We start from the raw sequence: 18,031 nt of genomic DNA on the forward strand, positions 1-18,031 counted from the left end.
CTGGCTGATGTTTTGGTCACTTAAATGCTGGCCTGACTGCCATTAGGTACCGAGATGAGATCCTCAGACTCTGTGAGATATATGCTGCTGCAGTTGGCCCTGGGTTCCTCCTAATGCAAGACAATGCTAGACCTCATGTGGCTGGAGTGTGTCAGCAGTTCCTGCAAGACAAAGGCATTGATGCTATGGACTGGCCTGCCCGTTCTCCAGACCTGAATCCAATTGAGCATATCTGGGACATCATGTCTCGCTTCATCCATTCATCGTTGCACCACAGATTGTCCAGGAGTTGGGGGATGCTTTAGTCCAGGTCTGGGAGGAGATCCCTCAGGAGACCATCCGCCACCTCATCAGGAACATGCCAGGCATTGTAGAGAGGTCATACAGGCACGTGGAGGCCACACACACTACTGAGCCTCATTTTAAACTTGTTTTTAACACATTACATCAAAATAGGATCAGTCTGTAGTGTGTTTTTCCACTTTGATTTTAAGTGCGACTCCAAATCCAGACCTCCATGGGTTAATGAATTTGATTTCCATTGATAATTTTTGTGATTTTGTTGTCAGCACATTCAGCTATGTAAAGAACAAAGTGTTTAATAAGAATATTTCATTCATTCAGATCTAGGATGTGTTATTGCAGTGTATATATATATATATATATATATATATATATATATATATATATATATATATATATATATATATATATATAATGTAACAACCATGTATATATGTGTAATGCCATTTTTTCTGCATTGTTACTTTATTAGGATGGAAGGTTATGTGCACTTTTGTATCTCAGCTTCTACATTTATAAATCAAAATTTCTTTCTTTTATTACATGTACACATCTTAATGAATTTGAGATTCAAAAACAGGTGTCATTTTGAGACAAAAATGTTCCATATTTTGTCCACTAGAGGGAGCCCTTATATACGTGGTGCACTAAACGTTTTCTCTCACTGAAGAAAAAAGTTAATGTATAACTTGCAAAATTCCAAATGTTAAATTCTAGGTGCTGTTGGATAGTTACTCTTTAGTTTCGTAATGACCAAGGATCTCATTTCTTAAAAAGCCTATCATCATCTTAAAGCAGGGGTCAGCAACTACATTTCGCCTGGGACCAACAGAATAATGGGTCAAAGCTATATAACATTTTGGTCCAGACAACTGCTGCTCGCTGGATATTTTCTTTGTTTTCTGTAAAGCCTAGAGATGATTGTCCAGTAGATCAGCAGTTTCTGAAATACTAAGACCATCAACCATGCAACATTCAAAGTCACTTAAATCCCATTTTGTTCCTGTTCTGATGCTCATTATTTAAACTTGAAGTTGTCTTGGCCATGTCTACATGTCTAAATGCATTGAGCCGCTTCCTTGTGCTTGGCTGATTATATATTTATTTTAACAAGCAATTGAACAGGTGTACATAAGAAGTGACCAGTGAGTCTATTTACATTTGTCTGCAAAGCATCTGACATGAGAAACCATCGGAAGGAAAACTACATAATATAATCAGTCATTAATCCAGCTGATAACTGGTAAGGAAAAAGTGCAATACTAAAAAAGATTTTATACACACACCAGATATACAAAAATACATTGTTTATTTCAAATTGCAGTGAAATCCTTCGTTTACACAAACATCTGAAATGAATCATAAGATATACTAGACTCCCTCATCAATGCTTTATCGCCCACACATTCAACAAAACATCAATGAAACTGAACCAAAGCGTCAAAAGTGCATCAATGCGTCAAGACGACCACAAAACATAAATAACAAATTGGGTTATATTGCTAGAAATACATAACCACCAAGTCTGCACACAGCAACACTATCACAGCAGCTCACGGATGAAGACGATAATAAAGACTTTGTCGAGGAAGAGCCGTTTTGTTTTACAGTGAAGCTTTTAGGAAAACTTTGAAGACTTATGAAACAACGAAAAAAGGAGTAATGAGCAGCACACACACAAAAAAACGCACACACAAACTCTGGTTTACCGATAATTAACCACGGCTTTGAATGCTTACAAAATATTCTTCCCTCATCTGGAAATACATCCATCACTTACATAGTGTGAAGCTCTCGGGAGTGGAAACTACAAACTATCTGAATGAAGTTACTCTTTCTGTACAGCGGAAAATATACAGCCGATAAAATCGCGTCTGGTTTTGCACCCTGGCACTGATGTTTCATTCAGTCAGAATGCAGCGTGGAAACTTTGCCTGCCCTGACAAACCAGAAGATTGTCAGTCTGAATCCCATCTAGAAGGGTTAAAGTGAAAGAAAAGGGAGACTGTCTGCAACATCTGGTGTTGATCTTGCCTTGATAAAGGCACTTAAACATGGTCTGTCTTAATAAAGCAGCCATGAGAGTGTATGGACTGATTAAGTGTGAAACGGAGAGGGCGGAAACACTGCAGCAGAATTTGATAAGAAGGGGACTCATTTGGTGCATCTTAAATATTGCACTTTAAAAGCACAGGATGCAACATGGAGATTCAATATTAGAGGAACAAGAAGTGTTGGCACATCCAGCCTGCTCATTAGGAGTTGTAAAGGCAGGAAGTCGGTGGCACTGTGAGGTTAGAGCAGGAGCAGATGTGGTGAACTGAAGGAGTGTCACAGAAGGAGCTTTTCCACAGCTCTGCCTCACTTTCCCTGAAGATTGCTGAGCTCCATGTCTTCCTTGCGGCGTTTTTGTTGGGTGAAGAGGGAGCTGAAGGGGTACAGTTTGGCTTTGGCTGGATAGCGCTGACCAGCAATGTCCACCTCGTAGTCCCCGCGGTTGATGAAATCAGGGGTGATGGGTGTCGGGAGCCCCTCAGCTCCTGGGGGAGGAGACACGAAGCCCAGGCACACATGACGCTCCAGGGTGTAGCTGTAGGCGCTGCTGGTGGTTGTTCCAGCCAGTTCACCGTTACGGTAGACGGGCTCGCCCCACCACGGCCACAGGTCCATCTCGGTGTCATGATCCTCCAGAACCAGCATGACAAACCGCCGGAACACACCATCCTGACGTTGCTGCAGCAACGCCTCTCGACCAAGGAAATTAGTGTCCTGGCGGAGACAGGAAAGAGGAAGAGTAAAAAAACAGAAATACATTAAGGGGGAAGTTAAAGATAATAAAATGAAGATAGGTAAACAACGGGTATGAAGCCTGTACAGCTCATTGAAAAACAGCCTGTGTAAACCAGAGCAGTCCTTTCATTAATGCTGTGCTGACATTACAGAGACATCTGACGTTCCTCTTCCTTCAAAATGAGACTGATAATACACTTGCAGCTGCTGATTTTAGAGTACCACCTGTTGTGCCTGCAGGTGCAGCTTGAAAAAAAATTTTCCATGAAATCCCTGCAAACAGTACAAGTTCGATGCTGAGCTGATGTGGTACGTTTTACTCGCATTGTTGGGTGAAGAGGGAGCATTTTACAACCGTTCTTAGCAGAAGGTGAGGAAAGTTAAATAAACACATTTAGACGGTTGGTTTGAGCCCCAGCATGAAAAGGAAAGTGAATGAAATAAAAAGCAACAATTTCTGTTGAATATCTGCTCCACCAAAATCACTTTGCTACAAGGAAGGTGATTTGATGTGGAATCACACATTAAAAAAACGCCCCAGTTTAACAGACCTTGTCAAACTTGACCCTGAACTCTCGTCCGCACTCCAACGGGGTGGTGAAGGTGTCCAGGTCCTGACCCCAGAAGGCAAAGAATTTCTCAATGCGAAGGCTCCTCAGTGCGTAGTACCCTGCATTACGAATGCCATACTTCTGACCCACTGACATCACTTCATTGTACACGTGAAGCGCATACTGGTGGGAGACAAATGCACAAACATTAAGAGATGACAGTAATAGCATTTAATTTGTCACAAGCATGAGTCCTTTCTATTCATTATACACCTGAAAAATCCTCACAGTAACTTCTATCATCGTACAGAAAGCAGAAGATTCTCAGATCTGCATAACTGTGTTTTTATTATAGTTTGACCTGAAGTAGTTATAATAAAGAAAAGAACATCCACTGTCAATATCAGGACATTAAAAAAGCCTAATCTGATCATAGCCAGAGACTGGTTATGTGTGGGATCAATGTCCTGTTGAATGATCTAATGTGAACCAAACTTTAGCTGACAAAAACATGGCTTCACATGTGGCTGCAGAATACTGTGGAACAAAGAGGACTTCATGGTTGACTGGATGAGTGTCAGGTTCTATGGCAACACAAAAAAAAAGCCCAAGCCAAAACCCTTTCAGCACTGTTTGTGCATATGTGTGCAACATTTCCACTTGGGTCGCATCTGTCTAAAGGATATTTATCATAACCCCTCCCACAATGAGTGGCAGTAACAACTGTTTCTCTAAAATCATTGCTGATGTCTTTCCTCCTTAGCATTTTATTAGAAAAAAGACAAAACAGCAAACTGAGAAAACACAAGTTACGCTGGTAACTATGGTTCTGTGAATTCCTGAATGACTGCCAGTACCAGTAATCAAAGTGGATATGTCTCCTCACGCTCCGCACAGGTCAAGATCTTATGACAATAAAGTCACTCGCATAAAGTGTAGGCCACCTGTGCACCCAGTCTGTAAATAGGGCGTAGTGGCCTACACCAGAATTTTCTTCTTTTCTGGGAGACAGGACGGGAATTCTGAGTAACCAGCATGACTGGCAGTCATTAAGGAATTCACAGAACCATAGTTATCCTGTAATGTTTCATTCCCTCCTGACTTCCAGTGGCAGTAAACAAAATGGATGACTCATACCAGCATTGTCACAAGGAAAAGGGGACCCACCTAGTCGTTAGTGGGACGAGCCCAGTGGCAGCATGACTGATGCCAGTGAGCACACGCCACATCCAGGCAGTAAAACCTGGAAAAGGTGCAAGGCCTCTAAGGCTGTGAGGCTGTATGTCCTCCTCCCTGGACTGAAATGGAGGCGGGTGGAACACATCCAGTTCAATAGTCGCATTGGTATGGCTATGGGATTGAGCCTTGGGGAGGAACGCCATGTTCGTCACCCCTGAGCCACACGCCTTCCCAGTGCCTCAACGTGCTTAAGGACCCTGGCTGTCAACACCTCTGCCTCCTAGGACGAGGGGGTACAGATGAGCCATCGTTGAGGTACGGGGGGATATTTACTCCCGCCAGGCAGTGGTGTCAGAGCTGCCCTCATGCACCTTGTGAACAAATGAGGAGCCAATGACAGTCCGAATAGAAGGATGGTGAATTAACAGGCCTGGCCCTAAAAGGCGAAGCGAAGGTATTTTCTATGTTGAATCGGGATCCCACATGGAAGTATCCTTTATGTCTACTGACGTGTACCACTCCTCTGGAGAGATGGCCGGTAGGACATTTATTGTATGAAGCATTCAGAATGATAAGACCGTTAGAAACCTGTTCAGTCCTCTTAAATCCAGGACAGGAGAGCATATCTGTCTACAAATGAAGACAAAAATGAAATAGTTTTTGGAGCCAAGGAAGAAAGATAAGAAGTCTGCACTCAGCTTCAAACAGCTAACTTCAAAATTAGCACCCATGCCAGAAATCTGGGAGTTGTCATGGACTCAGACTTGAATTTTAGCAGTTATATTAGGACAGTTGTGAAGTCAGCCCATTATCATATCAAGGATTAAAGGACTGGTGTCTCAGCAGGATTTAGAATAACTTGTCCATGCATTTATCTTTAGTAGACTGGACTACTGTAATGCTGTCCTCACGGGTCTTTTTAAAAAGTCCATCAGACAGCTGCAGTTATCCAGAACACTGCCACTCGAGTCCTCACTAAGACCAAGAAAGTAGATCTTATAACTCCAGTCCTCAGATCTTTACACTGGCTTCCTGTCTGTCAAAGAATTAACTTCAAAATCCTGCTGTTAGTTCACACTGAATGGTTTAGGACCAAAATACATTCAGTATCTTCTGGTTCGTGATGAACCAAACAGATCCTTCAGGTCATCAGGGTCTGGTCTACTTTCTGTTCCCAGAGTCAGAACTAAACGTGGAAAGGCAGCGTTCAGCTTTTATAATCCTGTTGTTTAGAAAAAACTGTAGGTCTGCTGAAACTGTCAGCAGTTTTAAATTAGGGTTAAACACTTTTCTATTTGTGGCCTTTTATCAAAACAACTGTTAATCCCTCAAACTGGAACTTCTTTTCTTGCATTTTAACCATTTTATTTTAGCTTTCTTCTGTTTTTCTTTTGTTTTTAATGCTCGTTATTGCTTCCTGCACCCCGCTGTAATGCTTTTAATGTTTTATGTAAAGCACTTTGAATTGTCTTGTACATGAAATGCTATACAAATAAACTTGCCTTGCCTATCTCCTGTGCCAAAATATGGGCTTTCACAGGGTCTGTGACTGACCCCTGGGGCGGGTTGGGGCCGGCAGAGGAGCTGCAATCTGTCGCCCTGGGACGCTGCTTGCAAAACCCACGTGTCTGTCTAGTGGATAAACCAGCAGTCCAGTTGCTGCAGTGAAAATCTGCCCCTACACCTGGCTGCTGCTTACGCTTATATTTCCTTATGGTGGGCTTAGTTTTTCACACGATGACTCTGCATTTTCAATTATGTTTAGTTTCTAAAGTTATTTAATTTAAATTTGTTTTTTCTAATTGTAAGGGCTGGAAAAGAACAGATGATTTATTATTGTCCTTTAGTGTTAAAACTTGAACAATTATTTGTGGGCATACTTTCTTTTTCATAAAAATGATTGTCAAGCATTCTGTGGCATGTTTATTAAGTTGTGTTTGAGTGTGTAGGCCGCACCTCTATAGGGATGTAGAGCATGAAACCTGGTTCTCCAGTGTGTGTCATACTCATCACTCTGATGCCATTGGCATAGCCCACACTCATCTCCTGTAAAAACACACACACACATACATAGTTGTTTAATGTTCTTGAAAACATGAGGACAAAAAAGAGCAACTAACTAGCTAGCTCTTCTTTCTCACCTTACAGAACATGGAGGGGAAGTGGTCAGGCGTCATGGAAACATACGACAGCTCAGCCAGAACATCCATTGCACGTGGTCCGATCAGATTTAAAGCTGTGAGTAAAGGGTAAGAGTTGGAAATGCTAAAAACCTTCTTTCTGATTAGCTAAACTCATCTGCTGTCACAAGACACTCCCATGTTCAGAGTCTTATTCTGTGTGTGTGGCCTAGAATTGCTCACATCTCAGAGTTAAAGTAACTCCATTACTATATTAAAATAACATTTAGACGATGTAATTAACCATCCTCCCTCCACCCTCAGCTCCTCTGGTGTGTGTTTTGCAGATGCTAAAACTAGGTTAGTCAAATGACTGTGTTGGTGGTTGATGTGTTTTTATTGCATCTTTTCACATCTGTGTGGGCACTAGATGAAGATGTCACCCCCCCCCACCAGTCACGGTTCTGCTGGGCACACCTGTGTACTTCCAGCTGACGTCCTCTAGGTGGAGATGTGGGTCATTGGGCATGTGCTTCTTTATCCAGGACCAACAGTGGACCTGCTGGTCTGTCGGAGAGATGATGAAGAAGCTGGAAAACAAAACAAACAGGTTGACTTTTTTTCAATATTTCTATGTCATTGTAGACTACAGGTCTATGCTAATATCACAAGCGTTTCAAACCTGTTCTTGCTGAGACGGACCACGCTGCAGTCATTCTCGTAGCCCCCTCTCTCATTCAGCATGCCAGTGTGGACAATGTGTCCAACTGGAACATCCAGATCATTGGCACACAGATGCTGCAGCAGATCCAAAGCCTGGTCCCCTGTGGACTGAGACATCAGAGCAGACCAGAAGCTACAACATATTTTTTTTTACACTGGGGAAGGGTTAAAGTCAGGTAGTTAACAATGAACTGCAGCATTTTTCCAAACATTTTGCCACAGGTGTGTCCACTACTGACGACTGAGACATAGTACGGACTTCATCGTCACTCACAGTCAATTCAAACTTGGTGAAGGAGGACATGTCGATGACACAGACGGCCTCTTTGCAGCATTTCACCTCTGCTCCAACAATGTCGAACCAGTCTGGTTTGTAGAAGGTCTTACTCTGGTCCAGAGACAGCAAATCTGCAAAGACATACAAACCGGAGATTGATTAAATTCAATATACAGTTTTCCATCTACATTCACACTGCTCCTGAAATCCCTACAGACCTCTGATCATCATTTAAACTGCTGTCCGAACAGTAGACAAATTACTGTTTGAAATCCCTTACTTGATAATAGCTAGAAAAATCTTTTTGTCACGTTTTTCCGAGCTCAGTTAACAATAATGAAATTGTGTTAACAGACTCAAATCATGGTATGATGTGTCCATCATGGGCTGAGAAACTTTTCTTTTTCTCTCCAACCAGTTAATAAAAATAACCTTCTTACACCTGGGTCAGAAATTTATGGGTTTTAAAAACTGGTTTGATAAGGATATTAAAACAGAGGCACTTACATCCTTCCAGCAGCTTAATATAAATCTTAATTATTTTCTACAATTTCCTTTTGCACATCTGCAAATTAGAAACTTTATATTCACATCTTGTAAATTTGCTGATAAAAAAAAAAAAGATATGTCACTACAAATAATAGCAAAAAGTTAATTTCCCTATTTTATCAGAAAGTTCAGTGCCTGGACATGTATAGTATTAATAAAATCAACACTATGTGAGAGAAAAACAATAATGCATAAACGCAGCTGTAACATATCTTCTTTATATAAAAATTGTCAAAAGGAGGTAGAAATACATTTTCCTTTTATACAGTAATGCCTGATGATCGCACATTTTTGGAAACAAAGTGCTATATACAATTTATATTTAAAAATTAAACTTGAGCAGGAATTTTTCCTGTTGGGATTTTCACCAGAAGGTTTTAATATTAACTGATCAAAATACACTTCACTAATTAAAACTGTTGTTACTAGCTAGACTATGTATTTTGCACCAGTAGATGAGAGATAAACCTCCAAAAGTAACACAATGATATAGAAATCTATACAAGATTATACCAGCTGGAGTGTCTGAAAAACCTAGAAGAACCTTCTCCAAACACAACATTCCTGTGCATTTCAGACCCAGCAAAACAGTGAGGCAGAAACTGGTCCATCCCAAAGATAAAACACTGAAACATCATACGCAGAGTTGTATCTGCAGTCCAGTGCAGCGAAGTGTGCGCTCACCTCTAGACAGAAAAAACCAAACAACCACTCAACAATCATATGGCACAACACAGAAGAGCAGCTCTTCAGGTAAAGATTTAGCAGTTTACCTGCATCTTAAAGAAAGGGACACTCATTTGAGGACAGTAATATGAACATTTTGGACAGAGAAGACAGATTGTTTGAGAGCAGAGGAAAAGAAGCCATCTGTGATAAAACCGACATTAAACAGAGGAAATGGCCTCAGGTCACTCTGCTACATTAAAAGGAGACAATACACATTTTTTTCAACTTGTTTTAGCTCACTTACTAATTAAAGTTGCATGTTTACTGACAAAATCCCATCTCGTAATAATCTCCAAAATGCTCTTGTTGCTTTTTCTAGTATTTATGAAAAATACTTTATTTTTCCCAGAGGCAAACTGTATGTATGTAACTAGTTTTGAAACATATACTATGTGTTGGTCAATGGCTGTGGTGCCTTTGTGTTGTAATCTCATTGTTTTCTTTGTTTAAATATGTTTAGTGTCATTAAACTACCCTTTGCTGATAAGAGAAATGGGGGGTAAAGAAACTCCTTTAACCATACAAATTCTAGGAAATCTGTTGTAAACCAGTTATGTTACGTGACAACAGTGCCGAAAGTAAATGTCTTCTACGGCTAATCTTCATTATTCAGCCTCTCTGAAAAGTTTAGAGATGGAGATAGTTGTTTTATTAATCTGCAATACTTACCTTTCCCAGGAGGAACAAAGTACTTTGGCCTTTCAAAGCCATGTTTCTCCATCCAGCGAGCCCCTTGGGTGTCCAGACGGTCGTACAGAGGACTGGTCCTCAGCTGGCGCCCAGTCTGAAAGTCCCACCGAGGGACCTTCAGCTCATACAGCAAAGCTGCACATGAACACAAACACAATAAATATTTATACAACTGCAAGACTTAAAAAAAACAACAACAACTAAACACCAGGGCAAAAAAAAAGCGTTCTACTTAAACTGTACATTGAGGATGAGATGTCAAAAGCATCTGGTTAAAAAACAATCCTGAACAACCAAAAAGAAAAAAACATTTGTAAATAAATCTCTACTTACGCATGACTTCCATCACTCTGTGTCGCAGGAAGGTTCGGCTGCTTTGCAGGTTGCCAAAGCGTTTGATGTCCAGCGGCCAGACGTTAGCTGTGGGGTAGCCATAAGTCATCCACTCAGCCAGGTACCTGCAAACCAAACCGCACAACCTGCTGTTTGTGGCTCAATGCACTGTATTTCAGCACGCCTCCATCACAGTCCTGATCAATGTAATTAGTATGCTGTGACTGACATATTTCCAGGGTAAAATTACTTTCAGTCAAATGTTCTTGGCTGTAGAACTGAGTGCTTACCAGCTTCCTTCATCTAGCAAAATGCTCTACCTACTTTCCAGCTCCTCCAGCGAAGGCCAGGCCCGAGGAGTTCATCCCTGCCAGCACATAGTAGCCAGACACACCCGGCGTCTCCCCCATCAGGCAGCGCATGTCCGGTGTGAAAGACTCCGGACAGTTGACCAGCTGATGGATCTCAGCAGACTCGAGACCTGGCATTCTCCTCAGCAGGGCGCTGAGCATCGGCTCTGAGGGTAGAAGCACAGGACAGGATTAGGAGACTAAAACATGAATGTTGTGCACCAGTGCTTTTTCAGACTAACCAACAAGTCGGACCAGAATAGGAAAAAGTCAGAATGAGTATTTCTAAACATTTAAAGTCACATGAACCCTAAATATCAAACTCTGACCGACAGTGGCCCCTCAAGGACCGGAGTTTGACATCCCTGCTCTAAAGTTTTCAGCTACTTTACAGCTGTTAACGAAAATGCACAGCAGCAGAACTTTAACTTCTTTTTTCAAAAATCTAAAAGTATTCAGTTTAATTATACCTAATCCTCCCAGTTAGAGGATTTAAACAGTTAAACTTAAAAGGGGAAAACTTTTCTGATGCTTAACAACAGACAGATAAAACAACTTTTTGTTACAGCTGTAATAATATCAGCTAGTTGTTTGAGAGGCTGCAGTCAAGGTTTGGCTGGTAATAAACTGTCTTATGACAGCATGTCACACTGTGCAAAGACTCTCACATTACGTCTGTCAGGCCAAGGCTAAAAGACAGGTGTGTGTTTATGTGTATGCGAGCTTTCATGTGCAGTGTGGCATCTTAAATAACAGAACAGAGAACCTCTGTCTGCAATCCTAAAAAAAAGACTTAGAAATGTTTTAAACAATGTTGCATCTCAGAACTTTAACAAAGGCAAGAAAAAGACTAATTCAGTCTTTGAATAAATCTAATATAAAGCTAAATTATTTTAGGTATTTTATTTTTTATTTCTTTTATTCCATTTTTTTTTATAATTATTTTTATTGAGCACCAGTTGTACAGTACATGTACAAAGTTGAACATATAGAAGGTAAGTATACATAGAGTAGTGCTCATATCAACATTTTCTAGCAACAGTAGCCCACCCTGGAACATTTGGGACATCCATCGGAAGTGATTGAGACAGCAATAATGACAGGCAGAAAAAATAGTAACAACAAAATAGCATTATCATTGTCACTACCAACATTAGTAAACATACATGCAACGGGAAATAAAAGAGAAAAAACAAAAACAGAACAGCAACAGAGAAATCAGTGAATACAGGCTCTTCACAGCTTGTGTAGCTTGTGCCGCAAATCATTTGTTACACATGACTTTTATTCCATTTTAAATTTTATTTTAAACACACTTTTAATGCTTCCTGCATCCCATTGTCATGCTTTTAAAGTTTTATATAAAGCACTTTAAATTGTCTTGTATATAAAATGGCCTAAACAAATAAACTTACCTTGCCTAAGAGACATCTGAAAATGTTATAAATGACTAAACTCACATAAAGTACATTTGAGACACTGTACTCTACCTTTTTTTTACATCTCTTCTGTATCTGTGCACATAGTTGTAAATTCAGAGCTTTCATCAGTACCTGACTATCAACATTTTCTATTAGGGTTAAACATGGCTGCCTCCCAAACATTACATGTGTGACTGAATTTAATGCACATTAGGACAGTTTCACAATGAATAAAAATAACTAATCAAATGTGTCCATGAATGCAGGCACCAGATGGAAAAAAATTAGTAAAACAAAGAAATAAAAAGTTAGTTTAAAGCAGCTTCTTCTCCCTTACCAAAGTGATCCCAGTCCTCCTGCATGTTCTGGATCTCCAGCTGGTTGCGGCCCTCAGTGAAGATGGGTTTGGGGTTCTTCTCAAAACCTCCAGACAAGAGGCCTCCCTGCCATGGCCTTGCATATAACCTCCCGTCCATATCAATCACCACTGGAGATGAGAACCATGCCCCATTAGGCAACCTCATCTAAACTTTAACACTTTTATAAGATTTGTCTTTAATTATCATGTAGTCCTGACAAAAAAGAAGTTAGAATCTTTATCCTAAGATTTCATGTTTCAGAAGATCAGTCAAAAATCGTCTGGTCCTTGTCAGGTCTGAAGGAAAAGGCAAATTTTTATAATCAAACACATGGGATTAGCTGATCATTAGCAGATGTGAGCATCTATAAAAAGAAAGACCTTTTTTGTTTCAATCAATCTGGGAAGGGTTAGGAAGCCATTACCAGCAGCATCCATTATTCTACAGTGAAAAACATTCATAACAAATGCCAGTCTTTCCATAAGTGGATGCTGCACCATCTTTAACTGAAGATCAACTTGTTTGTATGGGTTGCCAGGAAAAAAAACTTCCTCTCCTTTACAGGAACTTGGCAGCAACAACCTGAACAAACTTAAAGATTTATGAACAATGTCCTTTACGATCCAATATGGAAATATTTGGTCTTAACATACAGCACCATGTTTGGCTAAAATCAAACATATCACCACAAACACCGGATCCCAGCTGCCGAGCACGGTAGTGGAGGGGTGATGATTTGGGCTTGTTTTCAGCCACAGAACCTGCACATCTTATAGTCACCAAGTCCAATGTGACGCCACTGATGTGAGAGGCAGATGATCGCATACAAAAAAAAAAAAAACTCATACCCTCAAGTTGATCAATGCTACTGAATCCTTGGCTCTACTTATTTTGTCAAACACATTTTCTGTATTTTGGCTCAGTTTTATCTAAACAAACCATGGCCAAATTTAATGTCAAAGTCAAAGTCTGCTTTACTTTCAATTCTGCAGCATGTACAGGACAAACATAATTGAAATTACGATTCTCTCAAACCCAGGTGTGATTAAATACAAAAATATATGTCATGTCTTGTTCATCTGAGGTTGTATTTACCTAATTTAAAAGACCAAACAAGAACCACATGATTTTTTTGTCCAATTATGTCCTCATGTGTGAAATCTTAGCAAAGAGAGGGTGAAGTTTTTATATTCCACTTGGAGCAAATTATCAGAATTGATTAAACTGTTTAGCTCATTTAGTAGTCTTTCCTTATGTTTTGTGGACTAAAAAATACTAAGCAAATACTAAAGTAATTGAACTGAACTCAATCAATCCCAAGATAAATTAAGTAGTTACAGCATAAACTTAATAAAACTAACTCAGCAAATCAATGAAAAATATAAAAAAAAACAATTGATAAAGTCAAAATATGTAAAAGCTCACTCTCAAGTCATTTTACCAACACAAAAAGATGGAGATTAAAATCAATTAAAAACTGAAGCAAAAAGTAAGCGTTTGTGTGTTTGATTAGTGAGACCTGGTGTGTTGGGTGAAACTGGCTCCTGGAGAGGTTTGGTGAGGAGATAGAAGTGCTCACAGCCATGGAGAGGAACCGACACCTTCACCTCACTAGCCTGACCCAGCTCGTAAGCCCACTATAGCAGAAACAGAGAGTAAATGCAACTATCTGTCAAATAACATCAGAATAAACCCACCAAATGAGGTGAGTTTTAGTGTGGATTTAAACTAAAACAGAAAGCTGCTCCCTTTAATGTCACAGTAAATGAAGTGCCAGAAATGAAGAAAAACTGACAAAGTTTTTCCCAATAATAATAATAATAATAATAATAATGGATTAGATTTATATAGCGCTTTTCAAGGCACCCAAAGCGCTTTACATTGTGTGAATCCATTATTCATCCACTCCTCACTCATACCTGGTGATGGTAAGCTACGTGTGTAGCCACAGCTGCCCTGGGGCAAGCTGACGGAAACGTGGCTGCCAGTCTGCGCCTACGGCCTCTCCGACCATCACCGAACATTCATCCACACATTCATACACCAGCGATGCCAACAATAATTCCCATATCAGAGCTGGCATTGAGCCATATTAATGCATCACAAACAGTATCACAAAATGTACATTACTCTGAGCTTTACCTGGCCAGCACAGTTGACAAAATAGTCACACTCGATGGAGCCACGGTCAGTTTCCACCGCCATCACGTGGCCCTTCTCCACCACAACCTGCTGAACACTGGTTCGCTCCAGTATCTGAACACCTGGAGAGGATAAGGAAGACAAGTAGATGGATGAGGAAGGTACAAATAAAAAAACGAAAAGGAAGCTAGGAAGGTCAGACAACAATATAAACAAAAGAGAAGCAACAGTAGCTGGTTTTAACCTGAAATGGTTGGGTGCTGGAGTTACCTTGTCCTGCAGCGGCCACAGCTAGTGCATGGTTAACATCAGGTGAGGAGACCACAGCGTCAGAGGGGAGGTGAAGTGCCCCCACCAAGTCATGAATATTAACAAGGGGGTGGAGTTTGGCCATCTCTTTTGGTTTAATTATGTTACAGCTGATTCCCATTACCCTGAGAAATGAAGCAGAATGTTTAAGGGTCTCTTTTCCCATACAGATGCTGACACTATCTCTAGATTAATGTATCTTACTTCAGTCTTGATGCCAGCCGCTTAAGAGAGATAAAACGATCTTGATTTTGCGCCAGACACAAGGAACCTGTCTTCACATATCCTGCAATACATACCAGACATGGTTCCCTTCAATGTCTGTTTGAACAAATCTTATAGGCTGAACCATACAGAGGATAAAGATGCAAACCGCACTGATCAATAAATACATTTGAAAACTTTATTTACATCTTTTTCTTTCATTAGTAGCACAAGTGTGTCTGACCTGTTTTAAGCCCCGTCTCTCCCTCCAGTTGCTGGTAAAGACTATTGGAGTAGTTGGCCATCTGACATTCAATGGAAATAGGCTTAGCCACACTTACAATGCCAGCACACAGTCTGGTTGTTCCTGCGCCAAGCCTAGGTGGGATTAAAACAGCCAATCTAAGATTAGCAGGGCAATAAAAAAAATCTATCAATTTTCATTACTGATCAAATATCAGTTACAAATGTTCAAAATATCCCAACCGAAGGGAAATGTCAGTCATTCCTATTGTCATCAGCCTGTTGATGACAGCTAAAAGTACAGAATACTCCAATGTTGTTTATGCAACATACATTTCTCAAGGCCAACTTAGCCAGTTGACATAAGAGCTAACCCATAGGTCAACTAGTTAAATGGTTGCTATGTCTATGCCTGAAAATATTCCCAAGTAAACAATGCTTAGATATTTTATCCCACCTGCCCTGCTCAAGTAGCACGATATCAGTCCAGCCCAGTTTGGCCAGGTGATAGGCCACTGATGTTCCGACAATTCCTCCTCCGCAGATCACAACCCGGGCCTGGCTGGGCAGAGGAACCAGCTGGGAGTCTCCGCCGACAGCCATGCACTGGGGGGAGGTCCTGAAGCCCCTGCCTGCCAACCTCAACCCATTCTGGGGAAGCAGCAACCTGGGGAGCAAGCCAGGGGACAGAGCCCTGGAGCTCCGCACACAGCTGCACATAACTGTGTTTTCTGCAACTACACACACACACGTACAGCTTTACAAGTAAAGTTTCGTCAAAACTGCAAATGTCACACAAGTTTCTATGTGGGTGGTTAGAAGATGCTCATCCCCTCCTTATTTAGTTTAATTTTTAGTTAAGTAAAAAGGATTAGGATCAATTAGGCTTCTGAATTTAGCTCAACTAACATTGGTTAACTTTAAAAACGCATTAACACTCTTTAACTAACGGGGCCTGGGAGGACCAGCAAGGTTAACATGGAACACTCCCTCAATTCACGATTATATTACAGACTGCTGATAGCTCCAACCCATAGCCCTACAGTATATCCTTAGCAGCATCTTAAGCTAAAGCTAGCGGTATGTTGCTGCATGTTTAAATTGCCCAAAAACTTCAACTTAGAGGCAAAGTACTTTTGCTGACCTGATTTACAAAGTTGCATGAAAAGTGTCCTGATCTTTTGTGCGATTGGTGCTGGTAGGTTAAAGTTAGCATAAGGGGTAACAGTACTGCAGCTACACTGCGTAGGTTATGCTACCGAGAGGTTAGCTAGTGTTGCCGACTTTGCTAACTGACGTTCTAAACTCAGTACTCCTCTCTGGCGTCTCACTTATTATTTGCAGCCACCTTAAACTCACCAAATCAATCAAAGCCAGACGTAGTGATAGTTAAAAGACTGAAGTGACAACCAGTGACAGTAATAGTAGTGAAATGTCCAACAAGCTTGGATTTCAAGCGCTACTTCCGGTTTAAATTTTCAAGTTAAACTACTAAACCCGTGCCCATGGACTAATCGTACAGAGAATGAATGGATGAATATATATATATACATATATATATATATGTATATATATATATTCATCAGATCAGCAATTGTTCTGGCATAATCAAATAAATGATTAAAACGAGTGAAAAATGAATTAACTCAGATTGTTGCATCTTTAAAAAAAAAGAGTGAGCATCCAGATCTTTTGTTACCAGTGTTCCCAGGCAGTATGTCTAAAATATGCCAAGAGAGTTCAACATAAAGATAACTAATTCTGCTACAAATGGTTTATATATATATATATATATATTTCAATTAAAAATGGAAGGTTAGATAGCTACAAGATAGCTATTATTTAGCTCATATAATTTTCCCTCGATGTGCATTTTGGAAAGAGTAGCAAAAGTAGCAGATAGAATACAGTGCCCATATTTCAGTTTAATTCATTATCTGAAAAATATTATCCACCACTTGTTTAATCCTTTAACTGCCTGCTTGGCTATTTGGTAAAGAAAAAAAATTTAGTGCCTATAATGAATCTTGTTAAAAAAAAAAAAAATCTGAAAAGAAACCTTCCATAATTTTTTCTAACACTTGGTTTAGGTATGTAATGCCAAAAGTAAGTATATATTATCCCTTTACTGTTTCAAGTTCTGATCATTTAGGTATTGTTGCAATGTCATTAACTGTTATCTCAACCATTTGTTTAAAAACATTAAATGTTCTTATCATTGTCTCAAGGAAATAGAAAAATGCAATCAAACATTTTTATACTACTGTTTTCTTGCTGGGGCTGTTAAATGGTTAAACTAAACATTATTGGCACAGTTATTTTACACTGTACAATTTTAGTTTCTGTGGTCATTCTGCTGCCAGCTGTGCAGAGGACTGGCCACTTGGAGGTGCAAAAAGCCTGCTGGCAATAAGCATATTTTGTGCATTGATGTTAAAAACACACTATCTTGTTCTCATCAATATTTATAAAGGCAACTTCTTGTCTGAAGTGCCTCCTCTTATTTGTCAAATAAAGCAGGAACCCATAGGGGATGGTAAGCCTGCAACCACAGCAACATTTCCAGACACTCCTAATGCAAAGCTGCTGCACATCGGCACATTAGAGGATGTGAATTTTATCTTTCTGCAATGAGCTTACAACTTACCTCAGACCAGGATATCACTTTTAGATATTTTTCTAATGAAGAATAAAAAAGCATATCATCTAAGGGTGCAGCTATCCTGATAGTTGTTAAATCATTTTCTTGACAAGGAACC

At 40.1% G+C, this 18,031-nt stretch overlaps 1 protein-coding gene across 2 annotated transcripts; it reads right to left on the reverse strand.

Annotated features, from left to right (window-relative positions):
* Positions 1-1,593: 1,593 nt before the first annotated feature.
* Positions 1,594-16,732, reverse strand: pdpr (pyruvate dehydrogenase phosphatase regulatory subunit). 2 transcript variants are annotated; one of them, XM_041988173.1, is made up of 18 exons: positions 16,632-16,732; positions 15,730-16,009; positions 15,274-15,407; positions 15,030-15,111; positions 14,787-14,950; positions 14,517-14,638; positions 13,894-14,011; positions 12,353-12,502; positions 10,569-10,761; positions 10,245-10,369; positions 9,891-10,046; positions 7,941-8,074; positions 7,626-7,774; positions 7,421-7,533; positions 6,965-7,059; positions 6,780-6,869; positions 3,645-3,827; positions 1,594-3,072 (listed from the first exon to the last, which is right to left on the reverse strand). In XM_041988173.1, exons 2-18 carry the CDS (start codon positions 15,990-15,992, stop codon positions 2,665-2,667), a joined length of 2,679 nt encoding a protein of 892 aa, XP_041844107.1. In that variant the 5' UTR covers positions 15,993-16,009; positions 16,632-16,732; the 3' UTR covers positions 1,594-2,664. The 2 variants fall into 2 exon arrangements, with proteins under 2 accessions (XP_041844107.1, XP_041844098.1); XM_041988164.1 differs by lacking the exon at positions 16,632-16,732 and adding an exon at positions 16,417-16,619.
* Between the last annotated feature and the right edge of the window lie 1,299 nt (positions 16,733-18,031).

This window comes from Melanotaenia boesemani, chromosome 1 (genome assembly GCF_017639745.1).
Source record: "Melanotaenia boesemani isolate fMelBoe1 chromosome 1, fMelBoe1.pri, whole genome shotgun sequence".
In the NCBI taxonomy this organism is placed as follows: Eukaryota; Metazoa; Chordata; class Actinopteri; order Atheriniformes; family Melanotaeniidae; genus Melanotaenia; species Melanotaenia boesemani.

Bases quoted from the DNA above. Each gene is read 5' to 3' on its own strand.
- pdpr (XM_041988164.1), bottom strand. The intron at 15,112-15,273 runs GTCAGACACACT...TATGTATTGCAG, and splicing joins AGAGACGGGGCTTAAAACAG to GATATGTGAAGACAGGTTCC. The intron at 7,534-7,625 runs GTTTGAAACGCT...TTTGTTTTCCAG, and splicing joins GTCCGTCTCAGCAAGAACAG to CTTCTTCATCATCTCTCCGA.